The sequence below is a fragment of the Anomaloglossus baeobatrachus genome, chromosome 2 (assembly GCF_048569485.1).
Source record: "Anomaloglossus baeobatrachus isolate aAnoBae1 chromosome 2, aAnoBae1.hap1, whole genome shotgun sequence".
Classification (NCBI taxonomy): Eukaryota; Metazoa; Chordata; class Amphibia; order Anura; family Aromobatidae; genus Anomaloglossus; species Anomaloglossus baeobatrachus.
Genome location: NC_134354.1, coordinates 448,657,801 through 448,681,678, shown reverse-complemented (window position 1 = coordinate 448,681,678; position 23,878 = coordinate 448,657,801). Strand labels below are relative to the sequence as shown.

General features: G+C 40.2%; 2 protein-coding genes across 3 annotated transcripts in view; one reads left to right on the top strand and one right to left on the bottom strand.

The window, feature by feature from the left end:
- RAD51C (RAD51 paralog C) overlaps positions 1 to 22,106 on the top strand; it is a 114,764-nt gene extending 92,658 nt beyond the window's left edge. Inside the window, exons 7-9 of one of the 2 annotated variants that reach the window (XM_075336301.1) lie at positions 4,410 to 4,470; positions 15,522 to 15,582; positions 20,209 to 22,106. In XM_075336301.1, coding sequence (XP_075192416.1) covers positions 4,410 to 4,470; positions 15,522 to 15,582; positions 20,209 to 20,319 — 233 coding nt within the window. In that variant the 3' untranslated portion in view covers positions 20,320 to 22,106. The remainder of the gene's footprint in view (positions 1 to 4,409; positions 4,471 to 15,521; positions 15,583 to 20,208) is intronic. The other variant, XM_075336302.1, reaches the window with a different exon arrangement.
- The window catches only part of TEX14 (testis expressed 14, intercellular bridge forming factor), a 304,889-nt gene that overhangs the window by 199,525 nt on the left and 81,486 nt on the right, over positions 1 to 23,878 (bottom strand). The gene's annotated exons all lie outside the window — the stretch shown is intronic.

Here is a 23,878-nt window from a genome sequence, read left to right as displayed (position 1 = left end):
CTTATTACCTCACACATAAGCTTCTTATACTAACTTTGTATTTTGTTCCTATAGCAACCACTCACAGCTGCTATTAATAACCTGTAGGTCACAGCTCCATTGATTTTAATAGAGGCAGGTTTTTTGGAGAGTAACTATAAAGCGAAGGGTTAAATTTTCCCATCAAAACATAGTCAATGACGTTCCCAGAGTCACATGAAGCATCTGTGCAAAATATCCATCCACAGACAGCTGTTTCGGGGTATTTGCCCCTCATCAGTGTGGAGTAGGAAACTGGCTAGTGGGAGCAATGCCTAGTAGAAGACTACATAAGCAAGGATGGTTGACCTTAGGGAGATCAACATCCAACACCGCGGAGGCACCATCACGTGTTTCACGTGCCCTTCCCGTGGTTGTTCCTTCCCGGCGAAAGACCTGGCTAGTTTCCTGCCAGCGTTGAGAAACATGTGATGGTGTCTCCACAGGCTTTCTTGTTTTGTCTCTCTATCTTTGTCTGTCTCTCTCTGTCTCTTTCCTTGTCTGTCTCTGTCCCTGTCTCTTTACAAGTCTGTCTCTTTGCCTTTTTTTGTCTCTTTCCCTGACTCTTTCCCTGTCTGTCTCTCTCTCTTTCCCGGTATGCCTGTCTCTTTCCCTGTCTGTCTGTCTCTGTCCCTTTGACTGTCTCTTTCTCTCTGTCTCTTTCCCTGTCTGTCTATCTCTGTCTGCCTCTTTCTCTTTGACTGTCTGTCTCTCTGTCTTTTTCCCTGTTTGTCTGTCTCGGTCTGTCTGTCTCTTTCCCTGTCTCTTTCCCTGTCTGTGTCTGTCTGCCTCTGTCTGTCTCTTTGACTGTGTGTCTCGCTCTCTGTTTCTTTCCCTGTCTGCCTCTTACTCTGTCTGTGTCTATGTCTGTCTGTCTCTCTCTCTGTCTGTCTCTTTCTGTCTCTCTCTATCCGTCTCCCCACAGAAATCGTATTACCTCACACATAAGCTTCTTATACTAACTTTGTATTTTGTTCCTATGGCAACCACTCACAGCTGCTATTAATAACCTGTAGGTCACAGCTCCATTGACTTTAATAGAGGCAGGTTTTTTGGAGAGTAACTATAAAGCGTGGGGTTAAATTTTCCCATCAAAACATAGTCTATGACGTTCCCTGAGTCACATGAAGCGTCTGTGCAAAATTTCATGATCGTAAATGCGACGGTGTGAATTTCTTTAGCGGACATACATACACACACACACACACACACACACATACACACACATACACTCAGTTTTATATATTAGATGGGAATCTTTAACCATGAAAATTCAGTCCCATCTGTAGGCACCATGTTATAGAGCAGGGGGAGCTGAGTAGATTTACTGTCCATATAGTCCTGTGACAAAATATGTAGTATAGTCTGGGTGTTTTTGCTTTCCCATCTGAGAGCAGCATAATGTAGAGACAGAGACCCTGATTCTAGCGATATGTCACTTACTGAGCTGTTTGCTATAATTTTGATAAAGTCAATGTTTTTTTCTGCTGTAAATCTAGCAGTTATACAGAGCTCATGAATATGCTGTACTACCTGGCAGCACGCCAAGTAGTCCTGTAATGATAACCTACTGCTGATTAATCAGTGATTTTTATCAAAATTAAACTAAGCAGCCCAGTAAGTGACATATCACTGTAAGCAGGATCTCTGCCCCTACATTATGCTTCTCTTAGATTAGGTGGCAAAAACCTGGTGACCGAATCCCTTTACTCATTTACACCTCTGCTCATTCTGGGATTTTTGGTCCAGTGGGCTGTCCTTCAGTGTTGACAGCTGTTTCTGTGTACAAGAAAAAGAAAGCCCCCCACAGATGCAGAAATCCCAACAAATTAAAGATGGTAATTCACGGGATCCCCAGGGCGGATCCTTGGGAAAATGTCAAATTAGAAGTAAAGTATTGTGCACTCTGGAATTTTGATTATGGATGATGACAATTATGAAAAAAGATAGCCTTTTTTTTATATTTTGGTGGTGCTGGATTACCAATTTTTTTCTATATGCGGTTGTGCACAAAGAAAGCTGTCAGTCACGATCAGACCGAAAAACCCAGAAATATAAAGGTTTAAATGATGAGGAAACAGGTTATAATGCATCTTTACTCACAAAACAATATATCAATCTACTTAGTTCCCCCTGCTGTATGACATGCTGCCTGCAGATTGGACTAAATTTTCATGGTGACAGGTTCCCTTTAAATATGTAAGTGAAGACATTTGCTTGGATTAGCCTAATACAATCAGTATAAGGGATTCTGTCCGTAAGATCAACTCGCTTCACCAACTGCATATGTGGGTATGCAGGTCTTTGAAATGTAAATCCTCAACACCTTGATATCTTATATCTCTTGATGCATTCCCGATTATTTAGTGTTTTCATTTATATGAAAATGAGGCGTTAAGTGCTCTGGTGGCGACAGAACATTTGAGGATCCACTGTCACCCAGGGCTGTGTCTCCACCAGTGCTCTACCGTGATTGATATAGTTCACTGATTTCCTTTCTCGGCATCTAAGGGGTACTTCTCACATAGCAAGATCGCTAGCGAGATCGCTGCTGAGTCACGGTTTTTGTGACGCACCAGTGACCTCATCAGCGATCTCGCTGTGTGTTACACTGAGCAGCGATCTGGCCCCTGCTGTGAAATCGCTGCTCGTTACACACTGCTCTGGTTCATTTTTTGGACGTTGCTCTCCCGCTGTGAAGCACACATCGCTGTGTTTGACAGCGAGAGAGCAACGATCTGAATGTGCAGGGAGCAGGGAGCCGGCTTCTGACTGCCTGCGGTAAGCTGTAACCAAGGTAAATATTGGGTAACCAAGCAAAGTGCTTTGCTTGGTTACCCGATATTTACCTTGGTTACTAGCGACCGCCGCTCTCAGGCTGCCAGTGCCGGCTCCCTGCACACGTAAGCGGTTTGCTTATTAACCCGATGTGTACTCTGGCTATGAGTGCAGGGAGCCAGCGCTAAGCGGTGCGCGCTGTTAACCAAGGTAAATATCGGGTAACCAAGCGAAGTGATTTGCTTGGTTACCCGATATTTACTTTAGTTACCAAGCGCAGCATCGCTTCCACACGTCGCTGGTAGCTGGGGGCTGGTCACTGGTCGCTGGTGAGATCTGCCTGATTGACACCTCACCAGCGACCATGTAGTGACGCACCAGCGATCCTGACCAAGTAAGATCGCTGGTGGGATCGCTGGAGCGTCGCTTAAAGTGTGACGGTACCCTAACATCAAACAGTGAACTGTCAATCAAGCTACAAAGGCTTGTGCTGGGTGAGAACGACCTCAAGAGACAGAGGCCTGTTAGGTGCTCTGTCACACCCAGTGCACTTAACGCTTTATTCACATAACAATGCTAATTGCTCAGGAATGCAGCAACATATGGAGGATATGAGAGTGTTGATGGATTTACATCTACAAGATCTGCATTACCATATATGCGGTTTGATAGGGTTAATCTTACTGAGAAACTCCCTTTAAATTTAAAACACCAATGAAGACTTGAAGCTTTTGACTGTAAACTGCTAGATTTGGGCGTCAGTATTCTATGTGGCAGAGGGAATTTTATATCCCAATACACAAATAGAAAGTTTGTGCAAATGGAACAATATTACAGGCGCAGGATCCTAGGTTGTAATAAGGCAAGCTAGTTTTAGTACATTTCCTGCATCATAATAATATAAAGCCCAGTTCATCATCTAGACACAAGTCACTTGAGAACTTTTGTAGAACTTTCACATTTTTACTTTTGCATTGTACCTGTTACTTTCATATGTAAAATCTCTTCACATCAATTGTTTGACGGACTCAAGACCATTCTACTGCTGATTATGACCACTCTTCAGCTAGAGGCAAAAGGCATGCTCAACTACAATTCTCCTATACGGTTCCCCAGGCCACCCTGGCTTTACTTTCTCCCCAATGTTCTCACTTGTGCTGGTTAGGCTCACCACATACATATTCCATAATGTGTCCACACACTGACAAGCTGCTAAATTATAATTTTTCTGCTCAATCAGTAATGAAGCAGTTAGATGATCTGACACTGCTGGCCCCCCAGAGTGGCAACTTATAGACAAATACTTTTTAGCAAGTTTTTTTTCTTGCTAGAAAGTGCATCTTATAGTTCAAAGATAGGGTAACTACTTTCCTTAATAGTAACAAGTAAACCAATGGCAGACAGATGATTAGTTCAACCTGTTCCAAAGGGTCCCAAGTGGTAAGGAGTTCCATTTCGACTCCCAAAGCAGTTGGAATGGTGCATTATGTTGTTCTTGCACAAGAGCCCTTTTCTATCTGTGTCTTCCAGTGCAGTAAATAACTAACATTCATGGGAAGTTTTAATCAGTCTTTTTTATGATGTTTTTCTTTTGTCTTATACTTCTTTTACAGGTGAAAGCTGGGGTCATGCAGCTAACATTCGTATCATTCTTCACTGGGAAAGATTGCAAAGGTTAGACTTTGACGTACATTATGTCTACTAACCGTTACTCCTCAGTAGAGATCAGATTTATGGAGTTATGGCTGCATTAGTCATACAGTGTATTTTTATTTATAAATTACATATTTTGTAGGGGTTTTGCAATGTATTGTGAAGGCATAATACCTTCATTGAATTGGACAAAATTGCTGCACAGATACATGGAAATAGACAACTGTGTTGGACATAAAATGATACCTACACTATCTAAGGCCCCCTTCACGCTTCTGTATAAAAACCTATATGTCTGGCACTGCGTTTTGACCATCCGTTTTTTTATTTTTATCACTCATTTGTGCGTACGTGTTTAAAAATGGGTGCCATCCTTGTGCCATCCATTTTTTTCCAGTATGGCTATAGAAAATGAAATTGATGACATCGGTGTGTTTTGAGTTTACATGGACCCATAGACTTGTACTGACTCTTGTCCTCTGTGCTTCCAGTAGAAGCGGACATGTTTCATTGTGGTTTACACTGACACATGTGTGGTTTACATGAACACACGGTCCATGTGAAAACAGACATGTGAGCAGCACCAAAGGTTATAATGGGTTTCTGTGGCATATGTGAAGAAAGTCACACGTACCAGTGCCACGTGTACCGGAAACACTGACGTGTGAAGGTGGCCTTATAGACTTTCTATGAACTCTTATATAGTTTTCTTGTGTACGCTCATACAGGACCAAAGCATTTCTGCTTTAGTGTTGCAGTAGATAGTGAAAATAACAATCTCTCATGAAGCTCATTCACAGACCGGTCTTCATAGTAGTACTAAGAAGGTATTGATGGGGGGACGTTCCATAGGCTCCTGGCTGCCATGGGAAACCATCAGTGCTCTGCATTGCGTCTTGAGGGCATGATGACCAACTTTTACCAAGCCCCATCTCAGAAATGAACAGCTTAAATACTTTAGTCAAATATTGACAGTGGCATCTAAGTGGTTGAACAGCAGCAGCCAGAGCTAGAGACAATCACTAATGTTAAAGGCAGGTTTTCACTGTATAATACCATTTTGAGCCTGCTGTGTATGGAGCAAGGTCAGCTTCTCAGCCTCTTCCCTACACACGCACCTAACGTGTGATGTACATGTACGTCATATGTCGTGAAAGAGTTAATATGAGACAGGGGAACTTTCAAAAATGATTGTAGAGCCATTATGGTATAGATTTTCATAGAAAGTACACTATCCTTATCAGATGCACTGTACTGGATAATGGTTGTAGCATTGTAGCATCCTATCCCCAGTAATAAAGAAATTGATTGTTGTGAATTAAGAATGGCTTGTAGTCTGGGCATATATATGATTTTATAGAGATTGATGACTGTATATGTACAAACATCCATATTGATTAGTAAATAAAAACACAGAAGAAAATAAACTTTTGGGGAAAAATCTGGTGCAAATGGTTACACAAAGTACAAGAGGAATTTAAAGCGGTTTTACCATAAACAAAGTTCATTTAAATCAATAGATCTTGGACTAATAATAAGTTCCACAATTGGATGTGTTTAAAAAAATGTTTCTGTGCTGAGATAATCTTATATATGTGCCCCTGCTGTGTACTGTGTAATGGACGTGTCTGACTATACAGTCATGGCCAAAAGTTTTGAGAATGCTACAAATATTAATTTTTACAAAGTCTACTGCTTAAGTTTTTCTAATGGCAATTTGCATATACTCCAGAATGTCATAAAGAGTGATCAGCTTAACAGCAATTACTTGCAAAGTCAATATTGGCTAAGAAAATGAACTTTAACCCCCAAAACACATTTCAACATCATTGCATTCCTGCCTTAAAAGGAGCAGCTAACATTGTTTTAGTGATTGTTCCATTAACACAGGTGTGGGTGTTGATGAGGACAGGGCTGGTGATCAATCAGTCATGATTAAGTAAGAATGACACCACTGGACACTTTAAAAGGAGGCTGGTGCTTGGTATCATTGTTTCTCTTCAGTTAACCATGGTTATCTCTAAAGAAACACGTGCAGCCATCATTGCTCTGCACAAAAATGGCCTAACAGGGAAGAGTATTGCAGCTACAAAGATTGCACCTCAGTCAACAATCTATCGCATCATCAAGAACTTCAAGGAGAGAGCTTCCATTGTTGCCAAAAAGGCTCCAGGGCGCCCAAGAAGGACCAGCAAACGCCAGGACCGTATCTTTAAACTGTTTCAGCTGCGGGATCGGACTACAAGCAGTGTCGAGCTAGCTCAGCCATGGCAGCAGGCTGGTGTGAGTGCTTCTGCACGCACTGTGAGGCGGAGACTCTTTGAGCAAGGCCTGGTTTCAAGGAGGGCAGCAAAGAAGCCACTTCTCTCCAGAAAAAACATCACGGACCGACTGATATTCTGCAAAAGGTACAGGGAGTGGACTGCTGAGGACTGGGGTAAAGTCATTTTCTCAGATGAATCCCCTTTTCGATTGTTTGGGACATCTGGAAAACAGCTTATTAGGAGAAGAAGAGGTGAGCGCTACCACCAGTCTTGTCTCATGCCAACTGTTAAAAATCCTGAAACGATTCATGTGTGGGGTTGCTTCTCAGCCAAGGGAATCTGCTCACTCACAGTCTTGCCTAAAACACAGCCATAAATAAAGAATGGTACCAGAATGTCGTCCAAGAGCAACTTCTCCCAACTGTCCAAGAGCAATTTGGCGTCCAACAATGCCTTTTCCAGCATGATGGAGCACCTTGCCATAAAGTAAAGGTGATCACTAAATGGCTCATGGAACAAAACATAGAGATTTTGGGTCCATGGCCTGGAAACTCCCCAGATCTTATTCCCATTGAGAACTTGTGGGCAATCATCAAGAGACGGGTGGACAAACAAAAACCAACAAATTCTGGCAAAATGCAAGCATTGCTTATGCAAGAATGGACCGCTATCAGTCAGGATTTGGTCCAGAAGTTGATTGAGAGCATACCAGGGAGAATTGCAGAGGTCCTGAAGAAGAAGGGTCAACACTGCAATATTGACTTGCTGCATTAACTCATTCTAAGTGTCAATATAACCTTTTGGAACTCATAATATGATTGCAATTATATTTCTGTATGTGATGTAAACCTCAGACAAACACAATTAAATACCAGAGGGCAACAGATCATGTGAAAATATAATTTTGGTGTCATTCTCAAAACTTTTGTCCATGACTGTACACGGACACTGTAAAGCTCCTGGGCCAAGAAGGAAGTAAAAAATTATACAGACATTACAGCATGGGATCGCAAATTATTCTTTCTTTGAGGTAAAACATTTGTTTTACCTCACAAAAAGAATCAGCAGTGATCCTGTGCTGTAATATCTTTATACTCTTTTACTTCCTCCCCTGCTCATGTGGTATGATCAGACCATGTCACTGTACGGTCCGACATGGCCATTACACAGTACATAGCAGGGACACATTATATAAGATTATCTCTGCACACATTTTAGAACAAAATGTTCGTTATGATCTGTGTTCAGTACTAAAAATGCAGGTGAACTCTATATTAGTCAATGAGGCCCTTCTGCTTCCGTTTTTAGTCAGTTATGTAGCTCATCCTTTTTACAGACAAATTAAATTTCCCTGTTGCTAAAAAAAAAGTTAAAAATAATTTCCTGCCATTAAAAGCAAGGTTTTTCTTTTCTCTAACATGATCTAAAACATTGGTATTGCATAAAAAGACAAATATATACTGAATATTCATTATGTATAGGTCTTTTTTAATGTTTTTTTAAGTTTCAACTATGTTAAAGTGCTTATTTGGGTCTTTACAATTTTTTGGATCCCCAGCAGCTATCTTATTGAAAGGTTGGATGTCCCTATACGCATTAGAGAATTGGAAGATTTTAATCATATATTTATGGCCAGCTTATGCCTTCACTTTCTTAGTTATTATATAATGTGATAAATAGTTTACTAGGCACATAACCAAAGACTAATACTTGATTAGCAAAGCAGGGCACATGAAGAACTAGCGAACCTGTTTTCAGCAATGTCATTCCACAATATCAGTAAACCACCAGGCAGGAAAATGACTTTACAACAGTCTACATCAACAATGGGATAGAAAAGTAGGTCCTGTTTGCTATCTTTAAAGGGTGGTCCAAAGTCCAAAGTAATTTTCCTCATAAATCCCTATTTGTTTAGTGCCATAACCAAAACTATTTTCTAATATACTTGAATTAAAAATTCCCTACCGTTCCGTAACTAGACTATCTAACTTTTTTTTTTTTCTTTTGGAGGGGGTGGTTTCACTTCTTTTGATGACGCATTGTTTGAGAAACCCAGTGCATGCTGGGATACTCAAACGAAACATCATAAGGGGGCAGAAAGAAGCATTATCAGTTATACTTCTTTCAGAAGCTGGGCTAGTCACAGCACAATAAGCACAATGACAGTGCACTCTCTGTTGCTGGGTCAGATCAGCAGTAACTAATCAGCAGAAGAGCATATTGTCAAAATATCCAGCATGCAGAGACCAGCAGCGTCTCTGCAAGCGTAGTCACCGGTCTCTGCACGCCAGGTATTCTGACACAGCCCTCTCCTACTTATTCATTTCTGCTGATCTGAGCTGACAGCAGAGAACGCGCTGTCATTGTGCACATCACGCTGGGACTAGCCCAGCCCTTGAAGTGAGCGTAACTGATGACGCTTTGTTTCAGAGAGGAGGCAGAGGCTGTAGCAGTGATTGCAGGCACTGTCCCCCTTATGATGCTTTGTTTGAGTATCCTAGCATGCATTGGGATTCTCAAATGATGCGTCATCAAAAACGTCGTGAAAAAAAAAATAGAAAACCAGTTAGGTAGTATAGTTAGAGAATGGTAGGGAAGTTTTAATTGAAGTATATTACAAAATAGTATAGATTATAGCACTACATAAAAAGGGATATAGGAGGAAAATTACTTTGGACTTCGGACCACCCATTTAAGTCAAACACGAAGTTATTTCTTATTACCTTTTAATGCTGTTTCTTTTTGCAAAACAAAAATAACAGTATATACGCCAAAGATATAAAGCTCTGAAATCTGAACCTAGAATAAGATTTACTACACACATTAGTGCTCTTTGGGGGTCACTATTAGCAAATCCAGTGCCTCCATATTGCTACACTGGCAGCCTAACAATTGGCCCTTTATTTGTTTGTTTCTAATGCGTCAGCTTTGAAATGTACAAAACATCTTTCATCCTGACTTTATTCTGGATTAGTACGTCTTTGTCTGCAATAAGTTGCCATGGAGTCCGCAGAAGAGGAAAGCCGTGAAAATGCTTTTACAATACATAATTTGTTCAGCTGAGTAGAATGCCTCTGTCCAAGATTGAATTTACGGGAATACTTTGCATTCTTAACACGATTCTCTTAGCTGAGATTTTTTTTGCACTTTTAACAATAAGTACTGTCATCATGCTGTAAAATTGTGTCAGCATGTCTGAAATATTCAGAAACATAGAATTATTTATGGAACTGCAGCGCCATGTGTTTATCAGAGGTGAATTTAGGGGGAAAAAATAACACTGAACAAGCAAGAATATATGGATGGATTACCATGAACAGGGCTTATACTTATAAACAGGAGAAATGGACTCTGGAGCATGTGTAGAACACTGTTAACATTGTGTCTTGGCGGAAACCATTGTTTCTAGTAATATATTTAGGAGAAGATGAAATTATCTAAAGTAAATCATTTCAGGCTATCCATTGCTGGTGTGGGATAATATGTATTAATCGATATGCATACACTCATCTCACTGACAAAAAGGCAGACGTGTTTTGTAAATTTGAGTGGACAACTTGTTATACTGCAGCAGCCACCTAAATGCTCACCTGGCAATGACAACTGATTTTAGAGAGGTTTCAATCAGCTAGTCCTTAAGAAAAGTAACTTAAAGGGGTATTCCCATCTCCAAGATCCTATCCCAATATGTAGTAGTTGTGATACTAATAATATTAGCAACTATCTCCAATTAGAAATGTAGTATAGTTCTCCTGATTAGCTGTCTTTTACCTCATGGGCAGGGTATTGCAGCTTAGATATTATGTCCACGGGCAACTGTCACTATGTGTGGATGTAACCATGGATACCTAAGCTGCAATGCCCTGCACATCAGATAAGGGACACGGCTATATAAGGAGAACTATACTACATTTCTAATTGGAGGTATTTGCTAATAATAATATTATTATTACTCCAACGACATATTGGGATAGGATCTTGGAGATGGGAATAACCCTTTAAGGTTAAACTGTTATTCTCATTTAGACTTCAGGAGCGCAGCGCTTCCTTTCATCAATTCCTTCTGTTAGTGGCCATTGCTCACTAAACCCAAAAGTGCAAAAGAGGAGGAAAGGGCAGAGAGGATCAGTTACTGTACTTGCTCCCCCTCCTGTCTCGAGTACATCACAGAATAGGCCAATGCCAATGACTTTATCAACCTATTCTGCGAAGCACTGAAAACAGGAGGAGGAGCGTGTAACTGACCCTCTCCTCCTCTCTGAAGCCGCTCGCTAGACTTCTGGCTGTAGTAAGTGCTGACCACTTACAAGAGACCATGATGAGATTGGAACCTGCCTACACACTGTGTGCGTGCCATAGACTACTTTATAGTTAGTATGCACATTCAGCGGTTAGGGTTCAGGCAGCATTCACTCCCGCCAAGCGTGCACTGTCAATCAGAATCAGAGAACTGCTTAGTATGGAAATTGATTTGGCATAAAGGTGCACACCAAGCTCTTGGCCATGTCAAGAGTGCACCAAAAAACCCTCATTTGCATATAGAGTAAAATAAGTTATGAAAGAAATTACAGCAATAAAATATATACAGCTTATATGATTTTTTATAAGGGCTAAAGGGAACCTGTCAGATGCAATATGCACCCAGGACCACGAGCAGTTCTGGGTGCATATTGCTAATCCTTGCTTAACTGTCCCTGTATACACTAGCATAGCTAAAGAGATCTTTAGAAAAAGTATTTCTAAAGATCCTTTATGATCTGCTAATGAGCACAGGGACTAGTCACAAGGGCGTTAATTCTTGCGCTCATTCTGCTCTCTTAGCATATTAGTACACCCACAGAGGCGTGTTAACATGATATTCAATGTCCAGTGTCATCAGCAGTGACGCGCGTACCTGTGTCGTGACTGCTTCAGAATGCAGGGCTTAGGGTCAGTGCGCATGATCAGAAGTCCCGGCACTTCCAGTTATGCATACTTTGAAGCCAGGTGTACGCATCCCGGCTTCAGAGAGGTCTAGTGTGCATGACCGAATGTGCCAGGACTTCTGATCATGCGCACTTAACCTAAGCCCGGCGTTCTGAAGCGATGACAACGGATACAAGTACGCCCGTCACCGCTGATGACGCTTGGCAGTGGGCATTGAATAGCATGTTAGCACGACCCTGTGGGCATGCTAACATGCTAAGAGAGCAGAATGAGTGCAGGAACTAATGCCCTTTTGACTGGTCTCTTCGCTCATTAGCATATCATAAAGGATGTTTAAAAATACTTTTTCGAAATTTCTCTAAGATGCTATTGTTTACAAGGACGGTTAAGCAGGTATTAGCAATATGCACCCAGAACTGGTTCTGAGTGCATATCGCAAGTGACAGGTTCACTTAAGTCCCTGTTTAATTTTGCATTTTCAAGGTGACAGACTCCCTTTAAAATGTTTTCTCTGACATGCCACAGTGATTACAGAAAAAAAAAACATAATTGGCTGCAGTCGTGAAATCAGCCTCCGATTCATGCTGATCGTGGTTTGGGCAGCATGAATCGATTGACAGGTTCCCTTTACAGCAGATTATGCTGGTCTCCTACACAAAACTGTAATTTGTTCACCCCATGTGCAGCACTTCTAATTTATTTCATAGCATGTATTAAATTGCACAGAATTCTGGGCACAGGAGCATCATGGCTAGTGATTCCCCGGTATTAAAGAGATAGGTGTTGTTATTCTTTAGTGCCATATATAGCAATGAGTTAATATAGGAAATGTTCATACAGATCTTTCCATCCTTTCATAGTAGAAGTTCACACCACCATCTGTGTACGTTTTATTTTCCTATGTTTAATTCCACTGTGGGGTTTCAGGAATAAATGCACCACATGCATATAATAATTGGCTAAATACTGGCTCAGCAATTTTGATGAGAGGTGTTATTTCGATGATCTATACAAATATTAAAAATTGCTGCATGATCTTATTATTCACTTTGTCTCTACCAACCTTTCACACTTGGGGACAATTAATGCTAAATTAACTATGGTTGGTTATTTGAATATATTATATAATCTAAATTATTTCCTGGACAGCATTCCTACAAAATCTCCAAAGCTTTCAAAATGTAGGTCCTCTGAGTATCCGAATCTGAAATGCTTGAAAAATGCTTCAAAATTCTCATTAATAAAATCTGCAGAGCATACTGTAACTATGAAAGATACACTTTCAAGTCATTTCCTGTAGTCATGAATGTCCACACCTTATTACTAATAGTATATACGTTCATGGTTAAATTGTTCAAGAAAACAAATAATTTTTCACAGAAAATTATTGCAGTTATATATGTTTTGTCATACTCATGTTTATTTCCATTGTGTGTGTTGGAACAACACAAAAGAAAGAGGGAAAAAAAGGCAAAATGGACATAATTTCACACAAAACTTCAAAAATGGCCTGTAAAAATTGTTGCCACCCTCAATTTAATATTTGATTGCACACCCCTTTGGAATAAATAATTGCAATCAATCACTTCCTATAACCATCTACAAGCTTCTTACACCTCTCAACTGGAATTTTGGAAAACTTTTCTTTTGCAAACTGCTCCAGGTCTCTCATATTTGAAGGCGCCTTCTCCCAACAGCAATTTTATGCCTCTCCACAGGTGCTCAATGGATTTAGATCCTGACTCATTGCTGTCACTTCAAAACTCTTTCTTGAAGTATGTCTGGGGTCATTGTCCTGCTGGAAGACCCATGATCTAGATTGCAAACCCAGCCTTCTGACATTGGGCACTACACTACGACCCAAAATTCTCTGGTAATCTTCAGAATTCATGATGGGTTGCACGCAGTCAAGACACCCAGTGCCAGGGGCAGTATAACAACCCCAAAACATTTGAACCTCCACCATATTTGACTGTAGGTACTGTGTTCTTTCTTTGTAGGCCACATTATGTTTTCAGTAAACAGTAGAATGATGCACTTTACCAAAAAGCTCTATCTTGGTCTCATCTATGTACAAGACTATTTCCCAGAAGGATTTTGGCTTAAGCGGGCTTTACACACTGCGATATCGGTCCCGATATCGCTAGTGTGGGTACCCGCCCCCATCTGTTGTGCGACACGGGCAAATCGCTGCCCGAGCCGCACAACATCGCCCAGACCCGTCACACATACTTACCTGCCCTGCAACGTCGCTGTGACCGGCGAACCGCCTCCTTTCTAAGTGGGCGGTCCGTGCAGCGTCACAGCGACGTCACTGAGCATCCGCCCAATAGCAGCGGAGGGGCGGAGCTGAGCGGGACGTAACATCCCGCCCACCTCCTTCCTTCCGCATAGCGGCCGGGAGGCAGGTATGGAGAGCTTCCTCGTTCCTGCGGTGTCACACTGAGCGATGTGTGCTGCCGCAGGAACGAGGTACAACCTCGTTACTGCTGCAGTAACGATTTTTGAGAATGGACCCCCATGTCACCGATGAGCGATTTTGCACGTTTTTGCAACGATGCAAAATCGCTCATCGGTGTCACACGCAACGGCATCGCTAATGCGGCCGGATGTGCGTCACCAATTCCGTGACCCCAACGAGTTTGCATTAGCGATGTCGTAGCATGTAAAGCCCCCTTTACTCACGTACATATTGGCAAAGTGCAGTTTAGCCTTTTTATGTTTCTGTGTCAGCAGTGGGATTCTCCTGTGTCTCCTGCCATATTGTTTCATTTCATTCATATAGCTAGTTTGCACGGACACATGCACCCTGAGCCTGCAGGACAGCTTCAACTTCTTTGAAAGTTGATTGGGGCCTTTTATCCACCATCTGTACTATCCTGCGTTGCAACTGTTCATTGATTGTTGTCTGCTGTTCACTTCCAGGAAGATTAGTTACAGTGCCATGTGTTGTAAAATTCTTGATTATGTTGCGCACCATAGACAAAGGAACATCAAGATCTCTGGAGATGGACTTGTAACCTTGAGATTCTTGATATTTTTTAATAATTTTGGTTCTCAAGTCCTCATTCAATTATGTTTTTCTTTCGGTTCTCTTCATGTCTTCATGTGGCACACACAGACACACAATGCAAAAAGTCAACTTCTCTTTATCTTGTTTCAGGTGTGATTTTCATATTGCCCATACCTGTTACTTGCCACAGTTAAGTTTAAACGAGTATAACATGTTTGAAACCAAGTTGTTTACCCACAATTTTGGTAATTTGCCAACAATTTTGTCTGGCCCATTTTTGGAGTTTTATGTGAAATTATGCCCAATTTACTTTTTTTTTCTCAGATTTTTTTGTGTTGTTCCAAAACACACAAAGAAAATAAACATGTATAACAAAACATGTGTAAATGGAGTAATTTTCTGGGAGAAAAATTTCATTTTCTGGAACAGTTTCATAAATTTCATAAATTGTACTGTTATGACATCAAAGATGTGAAACTCTAAATGTCATAAATGTTCAATAGTTGGGGGGTCTAACATCTGACACTTCAACCCTTCAGAAGGTTATTGTCAGTTTACCCCTGTTATGGAAGCTAAGAAAACTGTCGTCCGCCATATCCTGGGTCTGAATGGAGAGCTGGCCACAGAAGCATGCTATGTTTTCTTAACTACTATTGACTTCAATAGTAAAGCTGCCATAATGAGCCCCCATAGGATCGACGTATCAACCTTTTTTGTGACTGAATTTTTAAAAGCAAAATGCTTGCAAAGTATATTTTTTGCCTTTGCCTACAAATCCATTATATCAGTACCTTGTGGTACAAAGTCTAAAATCACATACCCAACAATAGCTTTTCATATTTTAAAATTGCACCATTCTTTGATTTCAGGTTTGCAGCATTATACAAGTCACCAAATCAGAAAGATATCACTGTACAATTTCAAATAACGGTAAGGTATTCTCTGTAAATCATATTACAGGAAACTAATGTCCTAAGTTTAATTTAAAAGAAAAGGTGGCTACAGAGATAGAAGTGCTGAATTTTTCATGGAACTATTCGACTCCATTATTCGACTCCCTTAATAAAATAAAGGAGTCTTATGTAATATTTAAATTGTACTGACTGACAAATTCAGGTCAGCTACATCTGAAAACTGCAGGCAAGAAATTCATCAAGGTGTTTCTGGCATAAAACACCTAGAAATGTTACAAAATGTAGCGACTTTTGCCATTTCATGCCCGTCCCAGCCCACTCCACCATAGTGGATGTAGCAAATACAAGGCATGGTGATACTCGCTTGGTAAATATAATTTATGCCAGTTCCTGGCTGAAGTAACATTTCTGATTGAAGCCCACGGCACTTGTAAGATGTGACAAATTCATTAAGAAGGGCAAGCAATTTAATTTGCTGTATCTTACACCTGTATTCCCAAAACTAAACACCAGTCTTAATGAGTCAAGGCCGTAGGGCTCAGACAGATGTCCATGGATCTCGGTCCATTATCGGACCGCAATGCACAGACTGGTTGCAAGCGAACCTGAGGTTTGGTTTTGGAACTGAATACCGATGTAAAAACACAGGGCTCTGGTTCAAAGTTCAAATGCTTAACGTGTGAATTTAACTTGCATGAGCAACACTGTGCTCAAGGACGCTTGGTGCTCAGCCCAGTGTGAGCCACTTGTAGTGTTTGAATGGCTCTCACTGGCGGTAACAACCGCGTGCTCGGATGTAGAGTGCACCCCAAAAAAAATTGAAAATGTACACCCACCCTCCCCCGGAAGGGATCTACTTATGGCTGGTTGTATGTGGGGGTGACTCCTACTGCCAATCAGTGATTCCGAATCTCCTAGGGCAAGGTTCGGACACGTGGAGGTTCGGTTTGTTTACTGCCAGCGAACCGAACCTCCAAAGGTTCTTTCATCTTTAGTTGGGAGTGCCTTGACCAGTCCATGCATTGCGGTCCATGCACGGACATCTACATGAGCCCTTAGTATTCATTTTTTACAAGAAAGTAATCTGATTAACAAACTTGTCACATGTTTTTACTGTCCACCACTAATAGCCCAGCTATAGATAGTAACTTAATTAATCAGCAGTAAATAAAAAGATTTTTAAATAAAATATGAATTGAAAAGTTGCCTGTTTTTACAACCAGATTGCAATTTTATCTATGTACGATGATGACACAACCCCTGTCATCAATCCATGAACTTAAAACCAGGCTGTTACCCTAAATTCTGATGATTTACTATCTTTGCCATGTTTTTTTTTTACTGTTTCCATTATGTCACTATTGCCCCATTACATTTAGTGCTGTATATGTAAAAAGAGGCATATGCTAATTAGTAAACCAAGTGGTCTTAGTTGTGGGTGTCACCTGGGTGCGATTTATTCATAATCTGATACTGTGATACGAGTGAGTACAGCGTCACTAACAAGATCACATGATATGTGGAAAATAGCAGGAAATGGTAGTATTTACCATCTTCTGTCCTCAGTCCATCAATAGGGAACATGCAGGCTTAGTTTGAGGAATGAGTCATTATCAGTTTGGGAAACTTGTCTATGTGCGTTCCCATTTAGTGATGCTCTGTATTTTCTTCAATACATGAGGCTGAATACAGTATGTTTGGAGTTCTATATACAGTCATATGAAAAAGTTTGGGCACCCCTATTAATGTTAACCTTTTTTCTTTATAACAATTTGGGTTTTTGCAACAGCTATTTCAGGTTTATATATCTAATAACTGATGGACTGAGTAATATTTCTGGATTGAAATGAGGGTTATTGTACTAATAGAAAATGTGCAATCCGCAGGTAAACAAAATTTGACCGGTGCAAAAGTATGGGCACCTCAACATAAAAGTGACATTAATATTTTGTAGATCCTCCTTTTGCAAAAATAACAGCCTCTAGTTGCTTTCTGTAGCTTTTAATGAGTTCCTGGATCCTGGATGAAGGTATATTTGACCATTCCTGTTTACAAAACAATTCCAGTTCAGTTAAGTTTGATGGTCGCCGAGCATGGACAGCACGCTTCAAATCATCCCACAGATGTTCAATGATATTCAGGTCTGGGGACTGGGATGGCCATTCCAGAACATTGTAATTGTTCCTCTGCATGAATGCTTGAGTAGATTTTGAGCGGTGTTTTGGATCATTGTCTTGCTGAAATATCCATCCCCTACGTAACTTCAACTTCATCACTGATTCTTGCACATTATTGTCAAGAATCTACTGATACCGAGTTGAATCCATGCGACCCTCAACTTTAACAAGATTCCCGGTGCCAGCATTGGCCACACAGCCCCAAAGCATGATGGAACCTCCACCAAATTTTACTGTGGGTAGCAAGTGCTTTTCTTGGAATGCCGTGTTTTTTTGCCTCCATGCATACCGCCTTTTTGTATGACCAAACAACTCAATCTTTGTTTCATCAGTCCACATGACCTTCTTCCAAAATGTAACTGGCTTGTCCAAATGTGCTTTTGCATACCGCGGGCGACTGTTTGTGGTGTGCTTGCAGAAACGGCTTCTTTCGCATCACTCTCCCATACAGCTTCTCCTTGTACAACGTGCGCTGTATTGTTGACCGATGCACATTGACACCATCTGCAGCAAGCTGCAGGTCTTTGGAGGTGGTCTGTGGATTGTCCTTGACTGTTCTCACCATTCTTATGCTCTGCCTTTCTGATATTTTTCATGGCCTGCCACTTCTGGGCTTAACAAGAACTGTACCTGTGTTCTTCCATTTCCTTACTATGTTCCTCACAGTGGAAACTGACAGTTTAAATCTCTGAGACAATTTTTTGTATCCTTCCCCTGAACAACTATGTTGAATAATCTTTGTTTTCAGATCATTTGAGAGTTGTTTTGATGAGCCCATGATGCCACTCTTCATAGGAGATTCAAATGGGAGAACTACTTTCAAGTGGCCACCTAAATACCTTTTCTCATGATTGGATACACCTGCCTATGAAGTTCAAAGCTCAATGAGGTTACAAAACCGATTTAGTGCTTTACTAAGTAAGTAAAAAGTAGTTAGGAGTGTTCAAATCAAGAAATTGATAAGGGTGCCCATACTTTTGCACCGGTCAAATTTTGTTTAAATGCGGATTGCACATTAGTACAATAAACCTCATTTCAATCCAGAAATATTACTCAGTCCATCAGTTATTAGATATATATGAAATTGAAATGGCTGTTGCAAAAACCCAAATTGTTATAAAGAAAAAAGGTTAACATTAATAGGGGTGCCCAAACTTTTTCATATGACTGTAAGTCCCAATTAATCATTTGTATTTTTTTTATAAGTCACTTTTCTTTTTCCTTCTTGTGGCATTCATTGCCATTTTTTGCACCACATTCTTCAAATGGTACACCCCACTCATGATTTTTTTCAAAAATGCTGTTTATTTTAGTTAGTACCCCTTTTTAGCACAAAATGATGCAGGTTAAGCAAAAAGTCACGAAAATTCAGAAATAAATTCTGCCATAGAAAAATACACTTGAGTGGGGATAGGGGCCGGAGTACATTTGCTCAAAAATGTTATGACATTTTTAAAAATTCACATATGATGCATCAGTCTAAAGTGGAAAATTAACTACACAACAAAGACAACTTTAAAAGTTGATGAATTTGTCGCAAATCAAAAAGTTCCGCATTTAGAGTAATTCACGCAGAAAAAACTACCAAAAATGCAATGAAAAATTGAGCTCATAGAGTACTTGAAAAAGTACTCACACATGGCCTTTATTTAGGTCTTGTAGAGGTGCCCGGAATAAAGCTTCCGTCCATTTGAGATAGTAAAATAGGTTCTCCTCCTGTGGGTATTTTTAGACCAATATGTCAAAATGGCATTCCTTGAGAAGCTTTCTGCCTGTCACGCTGTCACCATAGTGCAAATCTAGTTTTGACCATTTGAGACTGGGTTGCTAGCAATAAACTGCCAAAGAGCTACAGCCTTTTATATGGGGTTGAAAGGAAGTGCTCCCCTAGCAACAAGTCTGTTTGGGAACACGCAGGTGCCAAAAAGGCTTGGCTGTCCCAACGCTTACTTTTCTTTGATTTTGCCATAGACAGATAGTGTTGTTTTCTTTAGACATGTACACTGCCTGTATTACTGTAAGATTTCTATCAAATATAAATGTATTTTTTATAGTGTTTTTGTTTACTTTTATTTAATTATTATTTTATACACTTATATGTCTTTGTAAGTCCAAGTGTTTCATTGTTTAACCAAAAACAAGTTTATTTTATGGTACATTCCACTAATTTGCAACAAAATACACAATTGCAAAAACCATTGTTGTGGAAATGCTATTATGTTGTCGCACATTTTACTTTTTGCACTGGAAATGGTGAATTTTATGTGGATTTCTGCATTTAAATTTACATACTTCAGATTTCAAATTTTCTTTAAGTCTCCTTTAAATGCTGCCATTCTCATACATAGACAATTTTTTGCACTCGGTAGAGAATCCACAGTGGAAAATGTGCTGCATATTTGCTATTTGCCCTAAGGGAAAATACCCTTTGGTTAAATTGATCTTTTGATTATGTTTTTTTATAGCACAAAGGTTTTCGAGATGTACAAACTGTCGAGCCAAAGACAAGTTCATCAGAGCCTGAAATAAACCCACGCAAGCGACCCAGGGAACATGATAAGGAATCGCAGCCTTAGATTCAGATGTTATTCACTAAGCAACATCTGGATTTTTTCAAAGACTCTTTATAAACAGATGACTACTTCTTTTTTTTATATGTATAATTCTATGAATTTCCCATTTAACACTAGAAGTCACAGAAATTTCGAGCTCTCTGGATTCCAAAGGTAGAAATGTTAAATGACCCCTCTCTGGGACTTCTAGTGTTAAATGTTGCTTGTGCACTAAATGAAGAATGAAAACACTGAAATGTCAGGATGTACTTACAGTGGGTACGGAAAGTATTCAGACCCCTTTAAATGTTTCACTCTGTTTCATTGCAGCTATTTGGTAAATTCAAAAAAGTTATTTTTTTTCTCATTAATGTACACTCTGCACTCCATCTTGTCAGCAAAAAAACCCCAGAAATATAGACATTTTTGCAAATTTATTAAACAAGAAAAACTGAAATACCACATGGTCATAAGTATTCAGACCCTTTGCTCAGTATTGAGTAGAAGCACCCTTTTGAGCTAGTACAGTCATGAGGATTCTTGGAAATGATGCAACAAGTTTTTCACACCTGGACTTGGGAATCCTCTGCAATTCTTCCTTGCAGATCCTCTCCAGTTTCGTCAGATAGGGTGGTGAATGCTGGTGGACAGCCATTTTCAGGTCTCTCCAGAGATGCTCAATTGGGTTTAGGTCAGGGCGCTGGCTGGGCCAGTCAAGAATGGTCACAGAGTTGTTCTGAAGCCACTCCTTTGTTATTTTAGCTGTGTGCTTAGGGTCATTGTCTTGTTGGAAGGTGAACCTTCGGCCAAGTCTGAGGTCCAGAGCACTCTGGAAGAGATTTTCTGCCAGGATATCTCTGTACTTGCCGCATTCATCTTTCCTTCAATTGCAACCACTCGTCCTGTCTCTGCAGCTGAAAAACACTCTCATAGCATGATGCTGCCACCACCATGTTTCACTGTTAGGATTTTATTGGGCAGGTGATGAGCAGTGCCTAATTTTCTCCACACATACCACTTAGAATTCTCACCAAAAAGTACTATCTTCGTGTCATCAGACCAGAGAATCTTATTTCTCATAGTCTGGGAGTCATTCATGTGTTTTTTGGAAACTCTATGCGGGCTTTCATATGTCTTGCACTGAGGAGAGGCTTCCGTCAGGCCACTCTGCCATAAAGGCTCGACTGGTGGAGGGCTGCAGTGATAGTTGACTTTGTGGAATTTTCTCTCATCTTCCTACTGCATCTCTGGAGCTCAGCCACCATGATCTTGGAGTTCTTCTTTACCTCACTCACCAAGGGTCTTCTCCCACGATTGCTCAGTTTGGCTGCACGGCCAGGTCTAGGAAAGGGTTCTAGTGGTCTCAAACTTTTTCCATTTTAGGATTATGGATGCCACTGTGCTCTTAGGAACGTTTACTACTGCAGAAATTCTTTTGTAGCCTTGGCCAGATCTGTGCTTTGCCACAATTCGGTCTCTGAGCACCTTGGGCAGTTCCTTTGACCTCATGATTCTCATTTGGTCTGACATACACTGTGAGCTGTGAGGTCTTATATAGACAGGTGTGTGACTTTTCAAATCAAGTCATATCAGTTTAATTTAACACATCTGGACTCCAATGAAGGAGTAGAAACATCCCAAGGAGGATCAAAGGGAAATGGACAGCATGTGACTTAAATATAAGTGTCTGAGCAAAGGGTCTGAATACTTATGACCATGTGATATTTCATTTTTTCTTGTTTAATAAATTTGCAAATATTTCTACATTTCTGTTTTTTTCTGTCAAGATGGGGAGCAGAGTGTACATTAATGAGGAAAAAAATTGACTTTTTTGAATTCACCAAATGGCTGCAATGAAACAAAGAGTGAAACATTTAAAGGGGTCTGAATAATTTCCGTACCCACTGTATATGATCACCAATTACTTAAAGTACATTACATTATCTTAAGTCTACTCTACACATCGAATGAACCTGCCAATATCGGTGAGATCCGCTGAAAATCTAATATGTATGGGGGCCTCCCAACTCTCCCCCAATAGATGATGTCAGGTGAGAAAAGGAAAATGGACCGGCTTACTGGATTTCCAAAGGGCAATTCTTTTGTTCTTCGTAGAGATAAGCCGCTGCCTGAAGAGTCTGGGAATGCTCGGCCAAGTCCGAGGAGATAGCTGTCAGCCAAATGATCATTCAGCTGAAAGCTATCTAATTTGTATGGGGGCCTCAAGAGTTTCATATTCTTCTTTGAAGATGTTGTACAAGATGAGAAAGAGTTTTTTATTTTTTCCACAAACTGCACCACTCTTTTTCATGACCTGGGTTTGCACTCCAGGTTTATTTACTTGAAGGATGGTAAGCAAAAATATCATCCCCATGGGGGAAAAAAACAGACGCTTTTCTTCTAATAATGGGAACTTGTGTCATAAATGTAAACTTTTTAATTGTAATAATGCTCAAAATCTGTACATCTCTAAACTGTTCTTAACATTTTGGTTTGTTGGAGTAGATGTTTATCACTAATTCTATTTTTGTGTTTTCATATTGACCAATATGCATATCTTAAAATGATGGTATGCTTTTTTGTTGAAGTACAGATTTTGAAGGTAATAATCTGATAAAATTTGTATATGAACTATTCTGTTGCAGTTACATATTTAAAAAAAAAAAAAAGCACTGTGACCCTATACTATATAAAGATTTTTGACAAAAGTGAAGTTGTGTTTTTAAAGAAAAAAAAAACAAAACAAGTTCTACTTTGGTAAGAACCTCCAATGACAGGACAAAATGTTGAATTTCAAAATTTTACTTTGAGTATTTTTAACCACATCTATATTTTGTACATTGTATGCAAAGGGTTTTACTTAAAGGGGATTCCCAGAAACTACATTTTAATCGATAGATCTTGGAATAATAATAGATTCCATTATTGGATGTGTTTACAAATAATGTCCCTGTGCTGAGATAATCTTATAAATGTGCCCCTGCTATGTACTGTGTAATAGTAATGTGCAGTAACATGGTCGGCTAAAGGAGGAATCAAAGAATAGTATACAGACAGGACAGCATGGTGCTTTCTGTGAGGTAAAGCATTTCCCTACCTGTTTTTTTTTTACCTGGCAGGGAAATGTTTTACCTCACATAATCATCTGTTCTCCCATGCTATCCTGTCTATATACTACCATACATTATGCTACACCACCCTATAATCCTGAGAGTAGGACCGGTGTAAAGTTCCCTCATGAAGGCCTCTTCATTAACTATACCCTACCGATCTCAAAAACTATCATGCTGCAGAGCAAGATGGGTATATAGGCAAGAATGGGGGTCTATCCTCCTCAGTGATTAGTCCTGCTTTTGTTCTGGACGCAATGATTTCCGGTCATTGGTTTGGAAACCACATGGGCTATGTCATAAAGTGGCCTTCATGAGGGAACGTTACACCTCTCCTCCTTTGTGCATGTTGCTTATAGCAGCCTGTGAAACCTAAATGTGCTACCTTGGCCTACAGCACCTCCGGGTTTGTATTCAGTTGCGCACATCTGGCACATTTTTGGTCAGTAAGTGCAAAGGGAGCAACCAGCAGC